This window comes from Antechinus flavipes, chromosome 1 (genome assembly GCF_016432865.1).
Source record: "Antechinus flavipes isolate AdamAnt ecotype Samford, QLD, Australia chromosome 1, AdamAnt_v2, whole genome shotgun sequence".
Taxonomy (NCBI): domain Eukaryota; kingdom Metazoa; phylum Chordata; class Mammalia; order Dasyuromorphia; family Dasyuridae; genus Antechinus; species Antechinus flavipes.
This window is the reverse complement of record NC_067398.1, coordinates 585,226,804-585,253,769: the sequence shown is the minus strand read 5'-3', so window position 1 is coordinate 585,253,769 and position 26,966 is coordinate 585,226,804. Positions and strand designations below refer to the sequence as shown.

At 34.5% G+C, this 26,966-nt stretch overlaps 1 protein-coding gene across 1 annotated transcript in view; it reads left to right on the top strand.

Annotated features, from left to right (window-relative positions):
• The window catches only part of RGS22 (regulator of G protein signaling 22), a 156,432-nt gene extending 130,083 nt beyond the window's left edge, over positions 1 to 26,349 (top strand). Inside the window, exons 21-26 of the mRNA XM_051970921.1 lie at positions 10,320 to 10,481; positions 12,435 to 12,614; positions 20,068 to 20,217; positions 23,509 to 23,604; positions 26,022 to 26,127; positions 26,261 to 26,349. Of these exons, the coding sequence (XP_051826881.1) occupies positions 10,320 to 10,481; positions 12,435 to 12,614; positions 20,068 to 20,217; positions 23,509 to 23,604; positions 26,022 to 26,127; positions 26,261 to 26,349 (783 nt within the window). The remainder of the gene's footprint in view (positions 1 to 10,319; positions 10,482 to 12,434; positions 12,615 to 20,067; positions 20,218 to 23,508; positions 23,605 to 26,021; positions 26,128 to 26,260) is intronic.
• The last annotated feature ends 617 nt before the right edge of the window (positions 26,350 to 26,966 follow it).

The following is a 26,966-nucleotide window of genomic DNA, read 5'->3' as shown; positions in this document are numbered from 1 at the left end:
GCCAAGGACTTGACATTTTATTGGAAAAAGCAACCACATTAATTTTGGCATTTTTTGCAATAAATGAAAAAGGCCAAAAGGAAATTGAAATTAAATAGAGCAATGGTTAGCTAGTTCTTTAGGGAGATAAAGGCTTTGTTGGAGTTAGCTTCATCTGTCACCGAGGAACAAAAGGAAACATTTCACAGGAACCTTATTTTTATCTTGAAGTTTTCATGGTGAACATACATAAAAAGACCATTATAAAAATAAATCAGTTGAAGCATTAATATCTGTTTTAGAGGATAAAAAAACTGACATCTTCTATTAAGAGCTTGAAAAAATATAGCAAGCTAAATCTGTGTGTGTGTGTGTGTGTGTGTGTGTGTGTGTGTGTGTGTACTGAATCTTTGATTTCAATGAAAGGATGAGCAGAGAAGAAATTAGTTGGAAAAAATAAGCTGGAAAATATGTTTCAAGTTTAGTTTAAGTAACAAAAAGTATAAAAGCTTATAGACAAATTAGAAAGACATACCTCTATATTGTGTGTAAAGAACCTATGTTGTTGCATATATAAGGAAGGACAACTAAAAGATTGGTAGAGGCAACAAATTAATGATATTAGCATTAGGGTCATGTTAGGCCTAATTTACTATGTATAGATTTTAATTGTTTAGTAATGAATCAAATTAGTCATATTTGTAGAGTTTGAATTCAAAAACATATTGTAGGTGAGGAAAAGTCAGGAAAAAAAGTGAGAAAATTGTACTTTTATTTGCACTTAGAGTTCATCAATTATCTCTCTAGGAGTGGATAGTACTTTTTTATTGAGTCCTTTAGTATTGTCTTGGATCACTATATTAATCAGAATAACCAAGTCTTTTATGGTTGATCATCATTACAACATTATGACTACTGTACATAATATTCTCCCAGTCCTTCTCACTTCATTTTGCATCAGTTCATATAGATCTTGCCATGTTCTTTTTTTTCCCCTCAAATCACCCTTCTTAACATCATTTCTAATAGCAAAATAGTACTCCATAGTTATATGCTCCAGTATTCAGCTATTTCCCAATTGATGAACATCCCCTCAGTTTCCAATTCTTTGTCATCACAAAAAGACGTCCTGGACCACTGTTTTATAGCAGTTTGGGTATAGTTCCAGGTATTCTCCAGAATGGTTGGACTAGTAAACTGGTCCAACAACAGTTCAGTAATAGGTATATAATATACTTATTTTTCCTCATTCCTCTAGCATTTGTCACTTCTGATAGGTATGATGTGGTATTTTAGAACTGTTTTGTTTTTGTTTTTTCTAATCAAGAGTGATTTAGAGCATTTTTTTCATGTAATTATAGATAGCTTTGATTTATTTTCTGAAAATTGCTTGTTCATATCCTTTGATCATTTATTAACTGGATAATGGCTCTTGAATTTGATTCAATTCCCTATATATTTAAGACATATTAGAGAAACTTGCTGTAAAATTTTTTAATATTACTTCATTGTCTATGGTACCTTTTAGCAAGATGCATGTAGTATTCCTGATTTTTTTTTTCAGTTAGATTTTATTTTTGCTTTTGCTTTCTCTGAGATCATGATTGCTATTCCTGTCCTCTTCAGCTGAATCATAATAGACTCTACTCAAGCTTTGCACTTCAATTCTGTCTGTTTCAAATGTATCTCTGTAAATAACATAGTTAGATTCAGGTTCTGCTATCTGCTTTGGTTTTATGAGTGAGTTCATTTCATTCACATTCATAGTTATAATTACTAACTCTAATTGCTATTTCCCTCCATATTACTCTCTTCTGCTTATTCTTTTTCTTTTTGTTCTGTGCCTCCTCAAAAGCCTATTTTGCTTCCTACCACTACTCCCCTAAAAATCCTCCCACTCTACATCTCCCCCTCTCTCCAATACATCTTATCCCCTTCTCCTCTTATATCCCATCTTGAGTAAGATTTCTATTCCTAACAATGTATATATATGTGTACATGCAGAGACAGAGTAGGGGAGGGAGAATAAGGAGAGATAGAGGCAAAGAGATAGAGAGACAGAGAGTGAAAAAAGCAGGAAGAGAAAGAGAGGCAGGGAAGAGGGAGAGAGAGAGGGAAGGAAGAGAGAGAGAGAGAGGAAAGGAAGAGAGAGAGAGAGGGAAGGAAGAGAGAGAGAGAGAAAGAAAGAGAGAGAGAGAGAGATCGATCCTTCATTGAACAAATTTGGATGAAAATGAGATTCAAGCACTGTTTGCTACTATCACCTCTCTTGCTAACATTTTCCCTTCCACTATTAAAAAAAAAACTCTTCCTTACATTTCTCCTGTATGTAAGAAAATTTGTCCCATTTTATCTCCCCCATTTTCCCTAGTGCATTCTTCTTTCTCTTCCTTACATTCTTTTTCTTGGAGATCATCCCAACATAATTGACTCACACCCATGTCTTCTATGTTTGTAGACTCCTTCTAACTGCTCCAATAATGATAAAACTCTTAGAAATTACATGTATCCTTTTACCACATAGGAATGTAAATAGTATAATGCTATTGAATCCCTTATGTTTACTCTTTCATGTTTAAGTTATTGTGCTTCTGTTTAAATGTCAAATTTTTCTAGACAGCTCTGGCCTTTTTTTCCCTTGCTTATTCTATCTTTATTACTCTTTTAAAAAACATATAATTTTATTTTTTTCCAGTTATATATAAAGACAATTTTTAACATTAATTTATAAAATAAAATTTTCAGTTCCAAATTTTTTATCTCCTTCACTCCTTCCTCTTTAAGATAGTAAGAAATTTGATATAGGTTGTATATGTGTAATCATGTAAAACATATTTCCATATCAGTGATGTTGTAAAAGAAGAAAGAGAACAAAAGGAAAAAAACTACAGAAAAAAATAAAGGGAAAATACTATGATTCAATCTGCATTTAGACTTCACTAGTTCTTTCTCTAAATATGGATAGCATTTTATATTTTGAGGTTTTTGTTTGTTTGTTTTTGTGTGTGTATATGTGTGGAAATTGTCTTGGATCATGTCTTGGATCATTGTATTGCTGAGAAGCATCTTTGGTCTTTTTATCAAGAATACTTGGAAATCCTTAATTTCATTAAATATTCATTTTTCCCCATGAAGGATTATACTCAGTTTTACTGGGTAGATTATTCTTGGTTGTAATCTGAGCACCTTTGTCCTCTAGAATATTATATTCCAAGCCTCTGTGCTACTTTAATATGGAAGCTTCTAAATCTTGTGTAATCTTGACTGTGGTCCAAGGATATTTGAATTGTTTCTTTCTGACTTCAATATTTCCTTCTTGACCTGAGAGCTCTAGAATTTGGCTATAATATTCCTGGGAGTTTTCATTTTGGGCTGTCTTTCAGAAGGCTGATTAGTGGATTCTTTCAGTGTCTATTTTATTTCCTAGATCTAAAATGTTAAATCAATTTTCCTTTATAATTTTAAAAAATATGATATTTAGGCTCTTTTTTGATCATGGCTTTCAAGTAGTTCAATAATTCTTAAACTATCTCCTCTCCAAGTCAGATTTTTTTTTTCTTCTGATGAAATACTTTATATTTTCTTCTTTTTTTTCATTCTTTGACTTTTAATGTTTCTTGAAATCTCATGGAATCATTAGCTTCCCCTTACCCAATTCTAATTTTTAAGGAATTATTTTCTTTGATGAGATTCTATATATATATATATTTTTTTTTCAATTTGGCCAAGACTGCTTTAAAAAGCACTCTTTTATTCAGTGACTTTTTGAAATTCTTACCATTTTATCTTTTCTGTTTTTAAGGTAATTTTTTCCAGTATTTTTTGTGCCTCTTTTACCAAGTTGTTGATTATCTTTTCATTGTTTCCTTGTATCATTCTTATTTCTTTCCCCATTTTTTCTCTATCACTTTTATCTCTATCTTCTAAGAGTTTTTGCTGGTCTTGGTCCAATTAGCATTTTTTTCTGAGGCTGTGCTTGCAGGTGCTTTCACATTATTGTCTTCTACATTTGTGTCTTGGTCTTCTCTTCCAGCATAGTAGCTTTTTATGGTCAAGATATTTTTTAGTTGTTTATCATTTTCCCAGTCTAATTCCTGACTTTGAACTTTATGCTAACATTTGGCTCTGATTGCTGGGGGTGGAGAGGCACCATGTCAAACATCAGGCATTTTTGTGCGGCAGTTTTCAGAGCTGGTTCTGATGCTTCCAAGGTAATATAATTCTAAGAGAGATGTAATCAATGCTCTCTTGGTCTGCACTCGGGTTTTTACCCAGGAATGGCCCTTGTTCCCCTGGAGACACAAAAACTGTTGTTCTTCCTTGCCCCTGAACTATGACCAGGTCTCTTGCTCTCACACTTTTGACTCTGAAACTGTGTGACCAAGACTTCTGCTCCCTTGTGACTGAAACAAGCTCTTCTCTCTGCCCTGGAGCTGTGACCAGAACTGCTTATACAGCAATAGAATTGACAATTAGCATCAATTGTCAGCAAAGGGTCCTTTTTAATCTTTCTGACAATTTGTCTGAATCCCCCTTAACAGCTCTGACAAAAGATGGGAGCTCCTGAAGCTGCTGCTAGTACTGTGAAGGCTGCCTTGAAAGCCCACCACTAGTGTTCTTGCAATGTTCAGAGACTGTACCCATCCATGTTACAGGCTCCTCTTATGGACCCTCTTAAGTTGTTGAGGCTAGAAAAATGTCTCCCTCTGACTTTTTGTTGGCTCTCCTGCTCCAAAATTTGACTTGAGGCATTGTTTTTAAGTTGTTTAGAAGGAAATATTAGGAGAGTTCATCAGAGTCCAACATGTAATCTGCCATCTTGGCCCTATTAATATCTTAAAAAAAAAAGTTTCCAACCAAAGCTCTTTCTTAATATCCCCATGGTAATCTCTATCAAAGATTAATGAATTCTAATCATCAGGAATACTTTCCTAATCACCATATACTATTGTAGCAATGTTTTTTTCCTTCTGTCCTTAATGTCATAATAGCTAAGCACTATTATGTGTGCATGTGTTTGCCTTTCATATACATTTAATTTATGTGACAATATGACAATACCAGTGACAACTTTACAGTTTTTTCTGGAATAGTTATGAGATGGCAGTAACACCTTTTTATTATATAATTGCACTCAAGTATGCTATTTCTAACCATTTCTTTCTTTCTTTTTTTTAATGGAGCATAGCAGAATTTATTTCAGGGGATGTACTAATGTGCAAGATCTGCCTTTATCCCCACTCACAGGCCAGTCACTTGAATCAATATCCCTAACACAGTTTACTTGCTCCACCTTGCAGGCCTCACGCAGGCCATCTCTTGGGATTGGCTCCCGTTCCAGCAAGAAGTTTGCAACAGGCATTCGGTCGGAGGTAGGAGTTCACGGTCTCCTCATGGATGGTGCCTCATTTCTGCTATTCTGATTGCTTGCCAGATTTCTGACTTTTTCTAGTGTACTTTGATCTAATTAAACCCTATGTATTCCCTGGCTCTTGACTACTTTCCTGGTCTTCATCTTTATACATGTGCATGTTCCCTCAGCTGACTTCTAAAGGTTCAACAACATCTAAACTATCAGCTTCTAGCCACTCTCTGTTTCCAGTACTTTCTTATGTTTGATTCCTATATTTCATTTCAATCTTCCCTTAACTCTGCCTTGGTGTTCTTTTTTGTTTTTTCCTTCAGCTCCCTCAGACTGGTTGCACTTGCAGAACCTGCTCCTAAACGTCATATGTTTTGTCAAGCGGATCAGAACCAGTTATCTCCATTATCTTAGATTCTTTATTATTGTCATTTCTCACAAATTAACAGGATTTTATTGACATGATTTCCATCAGAAAGAACTTAAAGTGTTGCTTTAGACATTCTTGCTTGTGGCTAAGTCATTTCACCTCACTATAAAATGTGCTTCCTATATTGGTTCCCTCCATTATGTAATAATTCCTTACAACTGATCTTCAAGATCAGTCTCAGAGTTGACAGGTGTTGGAACTTTCTAGGCCAGCCTGTGCCTGAACAAGATTTCCCTTAACAACATCCCCTAAGATTGGTCATGCAGCAGGTAAGTCTTTTTCTAGGTGGCTCTAATTATTGGGAAGTTTTTCACTTGTCTCGGGCCCAAATCTTCCTTTTGGAAATTATTCACCCATTTCTTCCTAGTTTTTCTCTCTCCAACCTAAGAGAACAAATCTAATGCCTCTTCTCCAAGCTAGCCCCTCAAATACCTGCAGCTTTCATGTCCCCACCCCAATTTTTTTATCATTTCTCAAGTAAACTCATTTCTTTCAACCAAATTTAACGTGATCATACTAGTCATTCTCCTCTAGAAATCCTTCAGCTTGTCTCAATTTTATTTTTTTAACCAGACTTATAATGAACCTTGCCACGTGAGGAATTTTCTCTAATGATGTAGATTGGCAACTTCTCTTCAATATATAGTCTTAGAGAGTGGTTTGATGCTAGAGTTGAAGGGACTTGTCCACAATCATACACCCAATATGCAAAACTTGAAAACCTAGATTTTCCTAACTCTAATGCCCCTACTTTCCTTCTAAAGTGGAAGGAGCAAGGGCAGCTAAGTGTTACAGTGGATAGAGTACCATCCCTGAAGTCAGGAGGACCCAAGTTCAAATCTGGTCTCAGATACTTAACACTTCCTAGCTGTGTGACCCTGGGCAAGTCACTTAAGCCCAATTGTCCCAGCAATAAAGTCCAGCAATAAAGTGGAGGGAGATGAAGGAATAGTTCCTGGACCTGAACCTAATGTGCCAGCCAGATGTTGTATGAGCAGGACAGAATAAAAACTGACTCCATCATCTCAGGAGTCCTGACACTACCTTTCAACATCTCTGAAGACCTGTAGCTTTGTTAACCACCATAGTACACTCTTCATTCTGTCCCTAAAATAACAAATATCTTTCAGAAAAGCAGCTGTTATTCTTTCTTGTCTTTTACTTGAGTGAAGAGAGTGATAAATAAAAGGCAGGTGTCCTGGGTTCAAAAAAAATCTGACTCTTCTACTTTAAACCTATTTTGGAGTAAGCCACTATTTCCATGACTCAATTTCTTCATCTCTTAAATTAAGAAGTGAGAAAAGACAAGCTCCAAGATCCCTTCTGTTTTTAAATCTATGATTGTCTAATCATTTATGTATAAAGTGAAATTTGAATGAGATTTTCCTTTGATCCTTAGTAAATTTCAACTAATTGAATTTATCTAATAGTCTAGCCTTTCAGGATCTTTTGGGATCCTAAATCTGCCATTGAACATGTTAGTGATTCCTTCTAGCTTTGTGTCATTGGCAAATTTGATGTTACTCCTGTCTTAAACTTCCCTATTATTCACTCAATGCGCTCTCTCAACTGGTGGTCTCATCAGTTTCCATGGGTTCAATTTTCTCTCCACAAATGATTCCCTGGTCTATGTATTTCATTTTTCATCAGTGATTCTGCTTGGTTTTGACTCCAAGAAGATTACATCCACACATCAGGGATCCCTTGGTAGTCCTCCCCCTTTTTGTTTTCCTTTTATACATTGTCTTCATTATGATCTCATAGGGAGGTAAGGTCCTTGAGGGCAGAAATTAACTTTTCTTTTCTTAATTGTATCCCTAGCCCCTGGTACAATGTCTAGCACCTAGGAGGCACTTAATGCATATTGAATTTAATTGAATCGAGTGTATCCAGTCTTATGCTCTCCTGAACTCTAGTCCCACATCAACAACTACCCATTGGATATGTCCCACTTATTATTCTATAGACTTCTCAGGCTCATCTTGCTTAAAACAGAACTTCTTGTTATCCCCCCCCCCCCACCTCAATCACTGTCCATCCAGACTTCCGTGTTACTATCAAGGGCACCATCCTCCTTCCATTCCCCATTTTCAGAATCTCATTGTTATCTTTTACTCTTTAGTCTCACTTGTTCTATCTCTCTAATTAGTTGTGGAGCCTTAACATCTCTTTCTTGATATCTCTGTCATCGATCCTTTTCTGTCCACTCACATTTTAATTGAGGCTCTCATTGCCTTTTTCTTGCCTGGACTGAAATTATTTTGGTGGTCTCTTATTGCTCCCTTTACTTCAGTCTGCTCTCCACCATAGTCCATCCTCTACAAAGCCATTAAAATAATTTTCTTAAATCACAACTCTGACTCTTTCACTCCCTTACTCAAAGGTAAGCTCCTGTGGTTTCATATTTCCTCTAGGACAAAATATAAACTCTGCCACTTAAAGCCCTTAGCAACATGGCTCCAACCTACTTTTCCAGCTTTACTATACATTACTAACCCCTTCTAGCCTTCTTTCTGCTTCTTAGATAATATTTCTGTCTCTGTGCCTATGCTAGCACTGCTCTTTATCCTGGAATGTACTTCCTCCATATCCTTTCTCTCCTTTAAGACTCAGCTAAATCAACCCCTTCTAAGAAGACTTTCATGATCCACTTAACTGCTGGTCTCCCCAAAAATCACTTGGTATTTATTTTACATACATATGTATTTTGTATTTGTGGCTTTCCCCTTAGAATATAAGCTCCCTGAGAGCAAAAACTTTTATTTTTATCTTTGTGTTCCTTGTGCTTAATATGGTGTCTGACATAAATAGTTTATTAAATGCTTGCTTGCTTGCTTGTTTGATGAAGTAATAAGTTTATTCTCATGGAAGATCTAAAAGCAAAGGCAGATTAACCATTCCCTCAAGAACTTCATTAGATTATAAGATCCTTGAAGGTAGAAAACCTGTATCTTCTAAACATATATCTTGCTAAGTGAAATGAGCAGAACCAGGAAATCATTATACACTTCAACAACAATACTACATGATGATCAATTCTGATGGATGTGGTTCTCTTCAACAATGAGAGGATCCAAATCAGTTCTAATTGATCTGTAATGAACAGAACCAGCTACACTCAGAGAAAGAACTATGGGAAATGAGTATGGATCACAACATAACATTTTCACTCTTTCTATTGTTGTTTGCTTGCATTTTTATTTTTTCTCAGGTTATTTTTACTTTCTAAATCTGATTTTTCTTGTACAACAAGATAACTGTATAAATATGTATACATATATTATGTTTAACATATACTTTAACATATTTAACATGTATGGGACTACCTGCCATCTAGAGGAGGGGATGGAGGGAAGGAGGGGAAAAGATGAAACAGAAGTTTTTGCAAGGGTCAATGTTAAAAAAATTACCCATGCATATGTTTTGTAAATAAAAAGATATATTAAAAAATAAACATATATCTTGCATAAGACCTAGAAGATTCTTTTGCCATACAAATCTCAGCTGGGCATTTAATAAAATCTGTTCAACCGAATATTACAAAGGCAATTCATGCCTAGGTGAGTCCCTTCTAATTCTAAGATAATGAAAGTTCTATTTATATGAACAATGAACTGAAGCTCCCTTTTAAATGATAGTATATTTTACATTAGAATTGCAGTGGATTTCTCTCTTCAACTTTGTCCTTTTTTCATTTTCCTACTGTCAATATATTTCATTGTTTCAAAGAATTCTTTATAATTTAGCAGATGGTTTTTGAGAATTTCTGTGAGTGAAAAATTCATTGTTCTTCAGCCAATGTGAAAATGAAATTCTCTTGAACTTCTATAAGCAAACATAGTGTATCACCAAACCCACTTTCAAAACTTTTCTAACTTGGCATAGGATTGCCACAATATACACTACACTGACAATACCTTTTCAGAACTCTGAGTAACTTCCAAATCCAGGCATCAAAGCTGTCAGAGTAAGACTTTAATGTACAGGGCAATATAAGGGGGATACAGTGAACGATACCAAACTGCACATTCTACTGGTTCCTTTTTCTAGAGTAATAGAGCTTATTAACGTCTGTTTCTTCATAATGGGGACATACTTTAAGCTGTAGATTGGCTGAATTAATCTTTAAATTACAAACTGGTGCATTTGTTAAATGATTTTGGCACAAAACTCATATTGTTCAATAAAAAGTAGTTTGTGATCACAGTTATAACTTATGACAGTTTTCATTACTATACAACATGGTCTTTTATTCTAAATAGTACATTTAGTTTCTCTACACTCCACCTCTTAAAAAAAAAATGTTGCCCCTTCTGCTTCCTTAGTCCAAAAGAGGCAAGACATTAGACAATGGAACTGAGGAAGAGAAATGCCAAAATCTATTGTATTTATGGCATAAGTTTGAAAAATAAGGGTTAGGAAGTAGGACTTGGAAATTTTAACCTAAGTAATGCTTTTTTTATTGGGAAGTTTGGGGAGATTTAAAAAAAAAAACCACACAGACACACAAAAACAAAGCTCATTTGTTGTATTCTCTCTTATGGACAGCCTGAGGAAAGTAAATGGATATCTTCATCTACTGACATTATTGCTTTCCGTAAAGCATTATTGAACCCTTTATTAGCAAAATTGTTTCAACAATTTGTATCACTAAAAGGAGAGTTATTGGGAAATGGAGTACTCTTCTGGCAAGAGGTTCAAAAATATAAGGTACTGTAAAAACTGAAATAAGTCATTTATTTATGTTAAGGAGGAAAATGCATTGAAATTTCAGATCTTTAACTGAGTAGAGAATATGCAGATAATAGAGATGTTTTTCATGAATTTAATTTTGAAATATTATTCCTTTCTCTACTGATATGTATAAAAATTAAAATGCCTATTTTTCAACTGTTGGACAGTAACAAAAATGTTAATATTTGAGATCCTTTATGCTTAAACATGGTATGAAATAGTGAACTCTGAAGGAAAATTATTCCTTTTAAGGTGAATTAAAATTTGACCTATAGTAATATGCCATTATATTAATTATAATTGTACTTAAAATACTTGAAATGTTATTTCTGCACATAGTTTATAAATATATTACAGATATCCTTCCCTATCATATTTCTTTGTTATTGTAGCCAAAGAAATTAAAGTTTTCTTAAAGTCATACTTGTAGGAGCTATAATAAAGATCATGGCTTACAAATAAATCAATAAAGGAAAAAAAATAACATTTAGATGCACTTGGAGGTTTACAATACATTTTCTTCAAATTCAAATTTTCACAAATTTGTGAAGTAGGTAATATGAGCATTATCATATTTTGAGCATTTTTATGTAAAAGTAATTATATAATGCTCATAGGTTATATGAACATTATTGTATTTAACAACCAAGGACATTTTTCTATGGTTGCACCCAGTTTTGAAAGTAGCAGAGTTGGAATTTGAATTCAGATCTCCAAAGTCTAAGACCATTGCTAATTTTCTCCTTCCAAAGAATGAGTGGTTAAAGTCATTTTATTTTCAGATTGTTAAATTTGAATGAATAAAACCTTTACAATTCCAAGGATAAATTTCACAATTACCTCATTCAACCAGTTTAATATATTTGTTCAACAGTCAGGCCTCTGACTGAACCACTTTTAGGGATGAGGAGATGACTACTTGACCCCTTCACTTTTTATTTAACTACTAAAATTTTGGGCTTATGCTTCTTTGCAAAGAATTCATAGTTTATAACTGTCAGTCTCATCCCTTATCCCTCTGTTTTTATTTTTAAATGAGGACTTTTAACTACTCTTAGTTGAACTCTTTTCTGAGATTTTACTTATAATTACTTCAAAAATTTTCATCTTCCTTTGAAATTTTTTCCAAGATTCTTTTGTTCAATAGTATTTGGTCACATTAGGATTTTTCTTTGCTTACTGCTTTCTTTCATCACTCATACACACTAACATCCTATTCACAATTAGTTGCTGGTTTGTTTTTGAAAGGAAAGTGCTGGTGTGAGTGGTTATTGTAGCTCCTTCTTCATAGTTCCTCCAGTTAGTTCCATACTTTCGTTTGGAGCTTTTAGCATTTAGAACCTCTGGAACACAGCCCATTGGCACAAGTTAGGGAGCTGAGAGTAGGGCCCCTGGCATTTTTTTTTCCTTTTTTTTTTTTTTTTAAAGGGAGATTACTTTTCTTTCTCCACTTTTTGAAGAAGTGGAATGATGAGGTTGGGAATGGGTTTATTGGGAGTTAAGAAAGATTTATAAAGTACTTTTAAATCTTAAAGGACTATTATTACAACTATGTATCTTATATTTACGTTGTACTCTCTGTAGTGTAAATTTCTTGAGGAAGAGATTTTTTTTTTATTCTATATTCTATAACAACTATGTTAAATAGTTGTTAAATAGTTAAATAGTGCTTGACACATTGTAAGTGCCTCATACATGCTTATTTGATTAACTAACTAAAAGAGGTATAACTTGTATTAGGTCTTGAAATAAAGAAATTTAGATTAGAGAGCTTAGAGCTATTTAGCCCAAATGCCTAATTTTATAAAATAAGGAAACTGAGCTCCAGATAAGTTAAATGATTTGCAAAAACTCATGCAGGTTTAGTCAATAATTATTAGGGATCAAATGAAAATTTGACTATTTCTTCCTTCTTTTCACATTGTGTAGGACTTGTGCCATTCTCATTGTGAGGATGCTGTTATCCAGAATAAGATCACAACTATCATCAACTGCTTTATTAATTCCAGTGTTCCACCAGCTCTGCAAATTGACCTTCCATTTGATCAAGCTCAGAAGATTATAGAGCACAGGAAAGAATTAGGACCCTACATCTTTAGAGAGGCTCAGGTGAGAAACCTTTACTAAGTATGGCTAAACAGCTTTTAAAACCAGCCAAAGTCAAGATGTTTTTATTCATTTTTATTATTCATATGGACAAATATAGATTTATCTGACAAGTAAAAAAAAAATTGGTTTCCCAGTTCCAGGATCATTTTGTTTAAATGTAAAATATTTCTATATGACTGAGATGCAGGATTAGTATGATTAATACTTAAACAACAAATTAATATTTGAATTTTTATAATTTTAGTTTCTATTTTATAAACCCTTCTCTACTTCCTTTCCCTTTCCTCTTCTCTTCCATCATTTCTTTTTCAAATATCTGTTACTGTTGCATTCACCTTTTGGAGTCAGTTCTTCTTTGTAAAAGGAAGAGTTCAAGAAGGAACAGGTATAGATCAGGAAATGAATAATTACAGGAAAAAAAAGAGATCAATAGAAATATGATAAATAAAAATAGAAACATCAGAAAATATAAATAAAATAAAAGTAAAACATCAGCTATCACAAAGACTTGTAAAACATGTGGTTTGGAAAAGATACAAATCTTGAAAGATAGGAAAATTTACCTGTCCACAAAATAATTGAGATGAAATTCAAATACTTACTTTATATAAAGTATACAAGTATGGTAAAGAGAAGTCTTCCTGTCTAACCTGTTACAGTTAGTTTCTTTTTTTATATGATAGTCCTTTTTTAATAATAGCTTTTTATTTTTCAAAATACATGCAAAGATAGTTTTCAACATTCATCCTTGAAAAACCTTATGTTCCATATTTTTCTCCCTCCCTCTTTACCTCTCCACTCCCCTAGACAGCAAGTAATCTAATATAGATTAAACATATGCAATTCTTCTAAACATATTCTACATTATTCATATATATCCACAAGATAAATCAGATCAAAAAGAAACAAATGAGAGAAAAAATAAACAAGCAAGCAAACAACAGCAAAAAAAATGAAAATACTATATTATGATCCACATTCAGTCCCATAGTCCTCTCTCTGGATGCAAATGGCTAGAAAAGAAAATTAGGAAACTGAAGTCCAGAATGACTTATCTGAAAGACTAATATAGGACTGAGGCAAAGCAGAAGTGAAAGTCAAGCCTTATTATACTTATTGGATCCAAGGCAGTATTATTAGAAGCTAGAAATATACAGAAAAATAATTAAATAGTCTTTGCCTTTTAAAGAACATACCATGAGATGTTTTAAGTAGCTTGAATTTTCTGCCAAAGACCAGTGTCACTGGGATCTGGTATAAGTTATTCCTTATTTGTGGAACCTGAGTAGTATATTCTTTCCAGTTTGTGTTCATCGTTTAGTCCACCCCAACTCTTCATGACTCCATTGACCACGTTGGCCATGAGGTTTTCTTGGCAAAGGTACTGGAGTGATTTACCGTTTTCTTCTCCAGTGGAATTAAGGCAAACAGGGTTAAGTAGGATCACACAGCTAATAAATGTCTGAGGTTAGATTTCTTCCTGACTAGGCCCACTACTCTATTTGCTGAGTCACTTAACTGCTTCCTTTCCAGCACTGTTAGCTAAAATGCTTCAAGCATGAAACACAGGTATACCTAATTTGGAGGATACCTAATTTGAGAGATACCATAAGCTCTTCAATATAGGGGAACTTAGGAAAATATTCAATAGAAAAAAAAAAAAAAACAGGAGTAGCAACATAGGGAGGAACAGAATAAATAATAGACTATTGCTCTATGATTCAGCATTATTATTTGTTATTTATTATTGTTACCTGATAATGACCTGGACCTACCCAGGTTATTCATAGAATTTATAGAATTAATCTAGCTATGTCTTGGTTTACTGGGATATATATCCAAGTTAGAGATCTTTTTTCAAGTTCTCAACCTCTGCCTTGTTCTCCAGAAAAAAATCTATCATTGTTTTAGTGATTTTAAAGTCACCACTTGGAAACTTAAGAGCAAAAAAAAAAAGGCATTTTCATTATTCCATTGGAGAGTTTTTATTTTAAAAAAGAAAGAATATGGGAATTGAAAACAGCTGGTTACACAAATAGTAGTAAAGACGAGACTTCCCATTTTCTGGATGAAAATTTATGATATCCTAATGATAGGCTCTGGATAATGAAGAGAATACATCTCAGGAGGATTGGAAAGAATGTGTTTGGCAAGGAACAAACTGATCATTGAAAATTGAGGAGGATAAAGATAAATCCCTAGATAAAATTATAAAATTGGTTACTGTAAATCTGGAACAGGCATGTCATTAAAAGAATAGAAGATGTGACAATAATTTATAGGACACAAATGACAGAGAAAAGATCTGTAGATAAAACTTAAAACCTTATATGTGTTTATATACATATTGGTATACAGCATTAATAAAGTAAACTTAAAAGTTTTAGTAAAAATAACAATTGCATAGACATCAATAGTGAAAAAGTCAGTCTGAAAGAATTCATTAAGCTCTTATTGTGGTAAACACTAGCCATTTAAAGAAAGGCAAAAACCTCCCTGCCTTCAAAAGCTTACAATAGATTATATATTATACATTATACAATCCATATTGTACACATATTGTACATAATACAATACATAACACAATACAATATGTTACACATTGTACAATGTACAATATATAGATAGATTAAAAAGTATGTGTATATGCATGCATTATGTACAAAATACATTGAGTTGGTAGAATGAAATGTCAGAAAGGAAAGTACCCGGCATCTAGAGAGTGGCAGAGCTTCTGCAGAAGGTAGGATTTGCCCTGAGTCTTGAAAGAAGCCAGGGAAATTGAGTAGAGAGAGAGGGAAATTGAGGAGGGAGAGAATTCCAGACATGTAGACTAGTCAGTGCAAAAGCTTGAAGATGAGATACAGAGTGCTATGTGTGAGGAACAGCAAATCACCCAGTGTAGCAGCCACATGAAGGGTAGTTAAGTGTATGAAGACTAAAAATGCGAAAGGCACTTCTTTACAAAGGATTTCAAATACCAGAGGAGTTTGTATTTGATACTAGAGGTAATAAGAAGCCACTTCAGTTTGCTGAGTGGGAGGATAGATAGTAGGGTAATACTTAAATCTTTAGGAAAATCACTCTGGCAGCTAATTGACTAGAAGTGGAAGAGTCTTGAGGCAGGAAGACCAATTAAAATGTTGTAATGAGCCACAGGAGAGGTGATGATGGCCTCAGGTATGAATGGAGAGGAGATGGCTAGAAAAGGTATTTTGAAGTCAGTAATTACAGAGTTTGACACTGTTCTGGGTGTTGAGTGACTGAGAAAAGTTTAAGGTAACACTTGAGTTTGCAAGCTCTTGTGGTAGAGAAGATGCTTTTGTGTCCTTGGTAGTAATAGAGAGGTTTAAAAGAGGGGAAAGAATTGGGGAAAAGATGATGAATTCTTTTTAGGACATGTTAAGTTTGAAATGTCTATGTGACATCCAATTTGAAATGTCTAATATACAACAAAGTTATATCTAGTAATGTCTAATATATAACCATATAATTCTCAATGTGAGACTGTACCCCTGCAGACTAGATCTAAGTTTAGAAATCTGGAAATCATCTCCACAGGATAAATAATCAAACCCATGAGAACTGAAAGGAAAAGAGGCAGGACATAGCTTTCCTTCTAAAATCCTCCATTAGTTTATCCTGAATATGCCTCATATTGATGTGGTTGATATAGCCAATGATATGGTGATATACTTTAGAAGCACCAAATATTGGGGTTCGGTCTTGTGAAGAATTCACAATAGCCATTCTCTTTGGCAAAAGACAGGTTTATTTAGTAGAAGAGGTTATAGACAAAAGGAAGGGATACAAAAGACACCAGGAATGGTAAATATGAAATAGAGTGGGAGGGGTTTTAATAATTAATGATGAAAAAGACAAGTTCCCTAGTGGAATTTGCAATTAGCCAGGAAAAAGGAACCACTCCACAGAGTTGGAGCATGCCCTTAACTGGCAAACTAAGTCCTGAAAGGGATTTATTTGGCACCCTAAAAGAATCTCCATAAGGAGAAATGGGATCTAAGAGGAGAGACAACATTAGGTACAGTGGGGCTAGGAGACATACCACGTAACATGGGAGAGAGCAAAGGAGAAAAACACAAGACAGTGTCATGGCAGGCTGATCTAAAGGAGTGCAGCTAAGATGCTATGTGCCAATAGCAGATATTTTAGGGAAAATTTAACCTCAGGGACATATGGAATTGTCCTATTTAACCCCAGGAACATGACTGGGATTTCTGACAGGACATGACAAGGCAAAGCTGTCCATGACCCCCACCAAAAGTGGACCTCAGGAAGTTGACACAACTTGCATTTCTGACTGAATGACTACAGAGGGTAGGACTATGGAGCTAAACTGATCTCTATCAGAGCCTGTCCCAGAGAACAATTCCATCAATGCTCCAGTTTCTTTCTGCCAACCACACCCACCATTCAGGACTTCATCAATATGTTCATGGTTATTTCTTTGTCTCCCTCTTTAGAATGTGAATGTCTTAAGGGCAGTTCCCTGGGAGGGAAACACACCAAAAACCATAAAGGGATAGGACCCTAATATCTGGGAGGCTCTGAGAAAGAAGTCCTTGTATAGTGAACAGCATTTGGAGACTGTTGGAGGAAGAGAGTCATCTAAGAGGCATAGGGAGAGCTGGGGAACAGCAGGTCTGTGACTCTGGCTGGAATGCTGAATGCTGCTGCAGAGTGATAGGCAGTCGTACAGAGAGAGGCTGTGGCTACATGGTGAGCTGCTGTCTGGCCAGACTGGGGACTTTATCCCCTCTCCAGAAGCAATGAAAGAGTTGCTGAAGCTTCTTGAACAGGGGCATAGCCATGTCACACCTGTGCTCTAGGGATTTCAATTCTTCCTGCATTTAATTTTGAGGTCTTTATGTCCTAATATATGGTCAATTTTTGTGTAGGTTCCATGAACTGCTGAGAAGAAAGTATACTCCTTTCTGTCATCATTCAGTTTTCTCCAGAGATCTATCATACCTAATTTTTCTAATATTCTATTTACCTCTTTAATTTCTTTCTTATTTGTTTTGTGATTTGATTTATCTAAATCTGAGAGTGCAAGATTGAGATCTCCCACTATTATAGTTTTGCTGTCTATTTCTTCTCGCAACTCTCTTAACTTCTCTTTAAGGAAGTTAGATGCTATACCACTTGGTGCATATATGTTTAATACTGATATTGCTTCATTGTCTATAGTACCCTTAAGCAAGATATAGTTTCCTTCCTTATCTCTTTTAATTAGATCAATCTTTGCTTTTGCTTGAGCTGAGATCAAGCTTTTTTGACTTCACCTGAAGCATAATAGATTCTGCTCCAGCCTTTTACCTTTACTCTGTCTGTTTTAAATGTGTTTCCTTTAAACAACAGATTGTAGGATTCTGACTTTTGATCCAGTCTGCTATCCGCCTCCTCTTTATGGGAGAGTTCATCCCATTCACATTTACGGTTAAAATAACCAATTCTGTATTTCCTGCCATCCTAATATCCCCAGATTATACTTTTCTTTTTCTTGCCCTCCTTCCCTTCTTCCCTAGTATTAAACTTATTGGTCCCACTAACGTCACGCAGCTCTCCCTCTTTAGTATTCCTCCCTCCTCCCTTTGAATCCCTTCCCCTTTCTTGTACCCTTCCCTTATTACTCTTTTTCCTTCTCCCTTTTCCTCTCCCACTTTTTAATGAAGTGAGAGAAGAATCTGTGTAAAACAAATATGTCAATTGTTTCCTCTTTGAGCCAACTCTGATGAGAGTAGGATTCACACAATGTTCCTCCCCCTTTCTAAGTTCCCTCATATATGACAGGTTTCCTTTGCCTCATTGTCGCATGTAGTTTCCCTCTTTTTATCTCCCCTCTTCCCTTTTTCTGACACTAGGGATTTCAATTCTAACAGCTGTGTAGAGTGTGAATTAGCAAAAGAAGAGGTAGGATGGAGTACCGAGAGAAATCTGGAAAAATCTAGCAGCACCAGATTTGATTGACCTTTCATTAAATTCACTGAAAAGGTGTTTTAAAAATTAATCTTTTTCAATCTACAGAGCAAAATGTTAGGTATGAAGACAGACATATGGAGTCTGACCTCATAAAATTTCCATTGAGTCTAATGGAAGAGAATTAGATTCCAACAGATAACAGTACCACAGAATATTTACATGATAGCTTTGCTATTCCTTTGATAGCATCCTGATATTTCACACACACACACACACACACACACACACACACACACACACACACACACACATGCCATTTAAGTGCTAGGAAACACAGAGATTTGTGAAGAGTTTACTGAAAAGAAAGGATAATTTAGTGTATAAGAAGGAAGAGTTGGTGAGTATTTATTTCCTCTCCAGGAATTTCCTTCTACCAACAGATTTAGATAAAAAATACTTAGATACATATAGATAAAATTAAATAACATAAAATTGCAAGTCTGGATAGAAAAATTGCTAAAAGAGGGAAAATCAGATGTCTTAAACTGATCATTGAAGCATTTATAAGAGAATGTTTTTTTTTTTTTCTTTTCCCTTATAGTTATCAAACTAATAATTATCAAATGAGAAGTGCTTAGCATAGTGACTGGCATATGGGACATGTTCAACAAATGCTGATTCCCTTTCCTAATAGTCAGCTTAAAACTAATGAAATTGTTCTTTTTTTTTTTTTTAAGAATTAGGTAAAAGCCATAGTTAATAAGCAATAAAATTTAGGATTTCTTAGGATGACAGTCTGATCTGATGTAGCAAGTACTAAGTTTTTGCAAGAAATAGCATGTGTGCATTGCAGAACTAATGAAAGAATTTGGCACAGATTTTTTAGCATAATTCTTATCTATATAAATATCATGATCACTTAATGTGGAGTATTCTAATGGAGGGCATTAGTTAAGGGTACCATTCTGCTTTTTAAATGTTGTTTTTCTTGCTTTCACATAAAAAGAAAGATTATATCATTTAAAAGTTGTCCAAGATTTATTCTTACATCTGCAATGTTGTTTAAGAGTTTTTCCAGAGGCAAAATGGTATTTCCTTTCTCCGAAAGAAAAAAGTAAGTTTCTTTTCCTTGATGAACTAAATGTTCAGAATATTTGGATAAAATAGCAGTGTGTATAGAAATTTTAAAAAGAAACTATAAATTTCTTGTTAAAAAGTAAAACCTCCCAAAACCTAATGAATGTTTTTATTAATTCAGTCAATTGGTATGAGACATAAAGAAGCAAATTCTCGACTATATTTTTTTAAAACAAAAGAGTTCTCATTGGCAATAAAAAAAAATGATCAGCATGTATATAGTTTATATGAAGCTTGCCTAGAGACAATAAATTGCAGGAAACATGCTGGATACTTACTAAAGAATAGTTATATTACTACAATAGTGAATTATATTTTAAATGAGGATGTTTGTATAAAATTATAACTTTAGTACCTTTTTGCTTCTGTCCAGATGACAATTTTTGGGGTTCTTTTTAAATACTGGCCAGAGTTTTGTCAGTTTCAAAGCAATTTAACTGATGAGAAAGTTATGACTACTTTAGAGAGAAGAAAAGAATTTAAGAAAAAACAGGCCACTTCCACTGAAGAGAACAAAATAAAGGTAAGAAGCACATTTTTTTTGTGTTTGAAGTTTTAAAAAATATTATTACACCCACATACTCTCACACACATATGTAAGAGGTTAAAAGAGAGAAAAGAATACAAAGATTTCTATAAACACTTAACTAACCAAGTCCTGCTAGATGCTTTGGGTACCAAGATAAAACAGAAAATAATCCCTGCCCTTAAGAATTTTATAGTCTAAAATAGTGCTGCACTATGTCCAGCCCACAGATCTTATTTACTGAGGCAACTGAAGACAATGATGAGTTTAAAGCTCCCAAAGTATAACCTTCCAAAACTCCAGTTCTATAAGTTGAGAATTTTATGTGGCCTGTGAATGATGTTAGAAATATCCAAATGATGCTTGTCAGGAAAAAGGTTCCCCAACCTTGGACTAGAAGCGGGTATTTGAGCTGAGTCTTAAAGGAAATCAGGAATTCCAAGAGAGAGAGAGAGGTGAGGAGGGAATGCGTTCCAGGAAGGAAGAGGCAAAAGGAAAAGGTAAGAGATGGAAAGCCTTGTACAAGGAACAGAAGGAAGGCCAGGAAGGCCAGACCATAGTTGATGTAGATGCAAGTGATGAGTAGTAAAGATGGGAAGGTCTGGTGCAGTAAAAGAATGAGACAAATCCCTCACAGAATAAGTCTATATTGATCCTGGAGGTACCATTAGAGCTTGTTGAGTAGGGGCCAAAATGACATAACCAAACCCATACTTTAATCAGGTGGTTGTGTCAAGGATGGGTAAGAATAGGAAAAGACTTAAGGCAGACTTAAATCAATGGGAGAAGATTGCAGTGGTCCAAGTGAAAGGTAATGAGGTGCTGAACTAAAGTGAAAGGCTTCATGGTTAGAAACTGGCAGAAACTGAGAGATTAGGCAATGATGGAATGAAACTGAAATTTAGTAAACAAATGCCAGAAGTGGGAAAAGAAAAAGAAAGAAAAGGTTTGAGTAAAAAAAAAAAATTCTTTTTAGGACCAAGCAGAAAGATATAATGTTAATTTGTCTGCTGGTAATTCAGAAGTTCGATGCTTTGGGCTCTTAATTTGTTTGCTCAGCAAGCAGTCTTTCTCTCTGCTTAAGGAGAGCACAAGCAATGAACTTGCTGGATTCCCATAGCCACTGGGGATAAAGAAAATTAGAAGAGTTACTTTATGTGACCGCTGCAGCCACACAAGCTCTCTCAAATGAGCTCCTCCTTCTCTCTCAAATGAGCTTCTCAAATGTGTACCGGGGAGGGTAGGAAAGGCTGCTGGGTGCAGCCAAAGGGCCAGCTGTGTTTTAGCAACATAGTGCTGCCCTTTTTTAGGGTAGCTGGGGTGGAAAATGTATGCTATCTAAACCCATGAGAGATCTATGCTAATGTTAAGCCAACCTAAAGGTCTGACTCGGGAAGAATTAAATATTTAAATTATTCAACTTGCTCAGAATTTTTTTCTTGTGCTTCATTCCTAGCTATAGATAACCTCATCTCTCAGATTGATACAAAATCCTATCTCACATGAACTTGAAATACAGACTATATTTGTTTACTTGGTGAGTTCAATAGAGCCTATCATGTTTCTCATAGATTATCTCAATGCTGTTGAGTCTGCATTGTTAAAGATGAAACTATGTAAGGCTATTGGGAGACCTGAATATTAACATAATTCCAGGTATTATCCATTCCCTGTAAGGTGCCTCCTATAGCTGCAAAAAAAGGCTTTCCTTATTTCCTCTAAGCTCAAATGTGCACATATAAAGGGAATAACATAAATTCCTTATTTAAAAAAAGTAAATAAGGTATACCAGGTATAAACAACACACATACACCCTCCAGAAAATAAGTGTGTTTACATATATGTATTTATGTACAAATTTTTATATATGTGTATACATACATTTATTCTCAGATATGTGTGTGAATAAATGCAGTAAGCTGATGGGATCACTCACAAAGAAGGGCCCAGGATAGTGTATTGGAGTACTCATATATTTGGGGGAGCATATCTTGCAGACAGGAGGAGGACCAAAAGAGAGCAAGACTGCAGATGGATTATGGGTGATAATGAGATTGACTAGTAAAGTTTTAGTGTTGCATAGTGTGTCTTTGGGTGGAGTCAAGGTGAAAATAATGGGAGCTGAAGATGCTCATGTGTTGGGGAGCAAAGGTAATTGAGGAGACTTAGCCCAAGAATCCTTCAAGTCTCAGCTCTGATGCCATCTCTTCTCCAAGTACCCCCATGGCCTTCCTACCTACTCTGCTGCTCTTCTTATCACTGTTGGCCAGCTTCCCTCCTTAGCCTGGAGGAGACTTGTTTCTGTCCTCATATTGCTTGTGTGTGGGAACTCCCTGAGGACAACAACTGTTCTGCTTTTTACTCTGTCCAGAATCTGGGCAGATATGAGGTGATCAGGGCCAGAGCCTGGGGGAGTCATCCTGTGAACAGAGAGAAGAGGAAGGTGTGAGACATCATAGAGGCAGAATTTAAAAGATTTGGCAGCTGGGTAGGAAATACCTTGCCCATAAATATTGGTTGAATTTTAATTTGGAGCTTATCGAGATGTAGTGTTCACAAGGAAATGATTTCTCTGATGTAGCTAAAATCCTGGCTTCAAGAATATTTTGCCATAATCATAGTGGACTTTGGAGTCCATCTGGTCCAACTCCCTGACTTTATAGATGAGAAGGTAAGGCTCTAGGAAGTTTTAAGTGACTTGCCCAGAGTTCCCCAGCCAGTACCATGAGGGTACTACTGGGATTTGACTCAGGCCTTCTTGAGTCTTAGTCCAATATTCTGTCCACTGTCATGTCACCTACTTCACTTGACTGTCAAAATTAAGATAACCATTGAAATACGAGGATAATCAGTATATGGAACCTAAAATTTGGACATAATAGAAATTTATATTCTAAAAAAGGTTGAACATTTTGGTAGTGATATTCATATCTCCTACAAAGATCAAACCTAATTATCCTCAATTCAGTCTTGTGAAAATCTAGTACTGACAAAAACAGAATTGAACTAGGAATCTGGAAAAAGGAAGAATAAGAGAAGGTAATTTCATGAAAATCAAATGACTGGATTTAATGAGAAAAATGTAAATGAACTAGGAGAGGATCATTAAAAATAAATTGTCACAGGCTATACCGCATTTGATAGGACTTGCTACAACATTAACTATAATGTTACTTTACTAAAAAATTAAGTGGTTTTTGAATAATGTTTTTTAGTATTTTAGAAACATGGAATTATCTTGAAAAACTTATTTTGTCCCCAGTAAGCTATAACATTTACACTTTTAAGTTACAGGATGCATCAAGAACAGCAAGTGGTTCAGTTTCAGGTACAGGGCGAATAAGCAGCACTACAGGTTTAAATATGCAGGCATATAACCGCCAGGTAAGCAGTCAGGTGTATTGCAGGGGCTATTATCATCTTTTTATAGTATGTTTCATGTGGAGATTGATTTATTCTTCAGTATGATTACAATTTCATGCGGCACCAGCACCAGTTCAGTTAAATAATTCATATTATTTTATTGTCCAGTCACCTAGCCAGTCACCTTCTGCCAACCCTCCATCAGAGACCATACATTAGAGATTTTAACCATCCCAACTCTAGAGATCCCCTTCTTGCTACCCCCACCTTCACTGCAGAGTGACTTATTTGACCATTATCTCAGTCAGACTCCAGACATGGTTCACCTTCACTTTACCTCCTACTCCCCAAGCCATCTTCTTGCTAACCATCTTGCCATTCAGATCAGAGGTAATATCCTAGAGGTCTTAACCCCATTCAGTTCTGAAACACTTATTTTGAGTCTATTTCTTCCTCATTGTACTGATTGATGAATAATCTCAACACCATTTATATACCTTTTTCTCTGTTCCCCTAGCTCCATTCCTCCTTTCTAGTTCTGGAACCATAATCAAATTAATACTACCATTGGCCCTGGAAAGGGGTTGTCAGTCTACTTTCCTATAGCTCCACTTACCCTTCTTCTAATTTTCCAAATCTAAATATCCCTACCTTGGATACCATTCTCCTATACATGTTATGCTTATCTCATTAAAATGGATGTTCCTTTGAGGCATAAACTTTCTTGATTTTTGTAATTTGTATCCTAAGTGCTTGGCACATAGCTTTATGCATAGTAAGTAATTAATAAGTTCTTTTTTATTCATTTCCTTACATTTAATTGAAAAATATTTTTGTTGACTTGTTCAATATTTTAAAAATTTCCATGTCTTTTGATAAACATATACTTTGATGAAATATTCACAAACAATAGTTTGATTTTCTCAATCTTGTATTTTCTTTATTTTAAATGTAATAGCTATATATCTGGGTCCTTTTAATAGATACCTCTCAATCACACAGCTACCAATCAATCAGTGAAGCATTTGTTAAGTTCCTACTATGTACCAGACACTGTTCTAGGCACTGAGGATAAAAATACAAAGAAAGAAATACATCTACTTGCAAAGAAGTTATATTCTAATGAAGAACTATAAATATATATTTTTATATTCTAATGGAAAAGATAACTATAAGAATAGAGAAAATAAATAAACAAATTCCCACCTGATCTTGGCCTAGGGAGGACACAATTATTTGTTCAAAAGATATTTGTAGCCAAAGCTGAAATTTTCCTGCTTTGGAGAAGAGGCCATAATGCTTAAGACTTTGAGGAACTGAGATAGGTGGGACTACTCCTAGAGGAAGATTATTCTGTAAACTTTTGTCTTTAAAGTTGAGTAATCAATGATGGTCTCTTGCCTTGTTTCTATAGCATATACACAGAAAAATATTTTGGAACTGATTAAAGTTAGATTTTTTTCTAATCAGATTAGTCTTTGCACCTCTGAGATTGTTTTCAACTGACTTACTCTTTGTAGAACCTGATGAAAATTCATCAGTTTTGGTTTAAACCAATTAAATGGGCTTTCAACTTTCACTGATGTTTTCTCTCCTTATTACAAAATATAATCTCCTTGAGGAAAGAGACTATCTACTTTTGTATTTATATTCTGAGTCCTTAGAACTGTGCTTGACACATAATAAGTGCTTAGTAAATACTTTTTCATTCTTTCCTTCAAATAAAGTTTATGAGATCTCTAAGAAAGGCAATTTTTTATATTCCCAAGTGTCTTAAGCCATTTGTTCCAACTATCTAGTCAGTTTGACTAATGATATAGAAATCATTTGTTAGCAAGAGGAAAAAAAATATGGTTTTGGGGAAATCAAACATCAGCATCATCAGTGTCTTATAGATCATTTCAGAGCCAAGTTCATCAGTTTTGACATCTTACAACAACATGTTTCAGATAGAATAGAACAATTTAAAAATATTTGAGGGATAAGTTTTATGTACACGCACATAGGGAAGACATCAAGAATTGAGCAAAAGGGAAAAAATCTGAGTTGTTTTTTTCTTTAATGTGGATATTCTGAATTTACATCTGATTATTCCAAAAAATGTGCTTAATCAACCTAAGCCATCTGGATTTTTCTAAACATTTAAATTAATTATAAATCAAAGCAAATATATAAACATGACCATCTTGATAATTTTGATTAGTTCATTCTTTACCAAGGAATTGAAGTCAATGGCACAGAAACAGAAACCAAAGATGGTTACTTTATTTTGACACAAATGTACCTACATGGGCAAAAACAGACTGATAAATTAATTTTGACATCAGGAGCAAAACAGCACATCTTTTTCATTGATGGGGGGAGTAAATAGCTATACATTTAGCTTTCTTCTTTCTTTAAAAAAAATAAACATTTAACATTGGAAATTATATTTATAGCCTTCCTGGTGCTACTCAAAATACATAGAAGCTCTGGAGCAGGAGAGAACCTTGCTTAAAATTCAAGAAGATCTGGAAAAAAAGATAACAATGAACAACTCAGCAGGTCTCTTTTTGTCATTTTTGTTCATAGACTTTTACTATAGCTAAAACCTCTATATAGTTGCATAGTAGAAATTAATAATTTGAAACTTTAATAACATTTATTGCTTTCTTCCTATTTCCTTATTTTTATTCAGGCCCCTCATCAACTAATAAGGCTTTTGTTTCTTCATCTTTGAATATGAATGTAACAAAATGCAAGGTGTTAGAAGACCAGCAAGGGTGAGTGTCTTGGCACTAACCTTGTCCCTTATTCTTCTGTTTTCATCATGTTTTGGCATTCTCCTTAGAATTTCTCATTTACTATTTTTTTTTCCCTCAATAGTATTTTATTTTTCCAAATATATGTTGTTAAAAACTGTTCTTCAGCATTCATTTTTGTAACATTTTGAGTTCCAATTTTTTTCTTTCTTCCTCCCTTATATCCCCTCTCCCCAAGACAGCAAGCAATCTATAGGTTATGCATGAACAATCCTTTTAAACATATATTATTATATTGTGCAAGAAAAATCAGATCAAAAACACAGTTTCTTATTCATCTTGAGTGATATGAACTTCTAAATTACTTAAATTGCTTAAATTGATCATTATCAAGAAGACATGTTTTATGTAACTGATACTTTTCTTTATACTCATGTCAGTAATTTAATACCCTTATTCTGAAGAAGTCTATATTAGGTTAATGTGTTTTTCACATGAAAAAAAAGAAAAGAAATTGATTCAGATTTTTAGCATACAATTGATAATTTGATAGTTGAGGAAAACTTTCTCTTCTTCATTAGTAATAATAATTTTTTATTATTCATTATATACTTCATTAGTAATATTATAAAAATAGTTTGT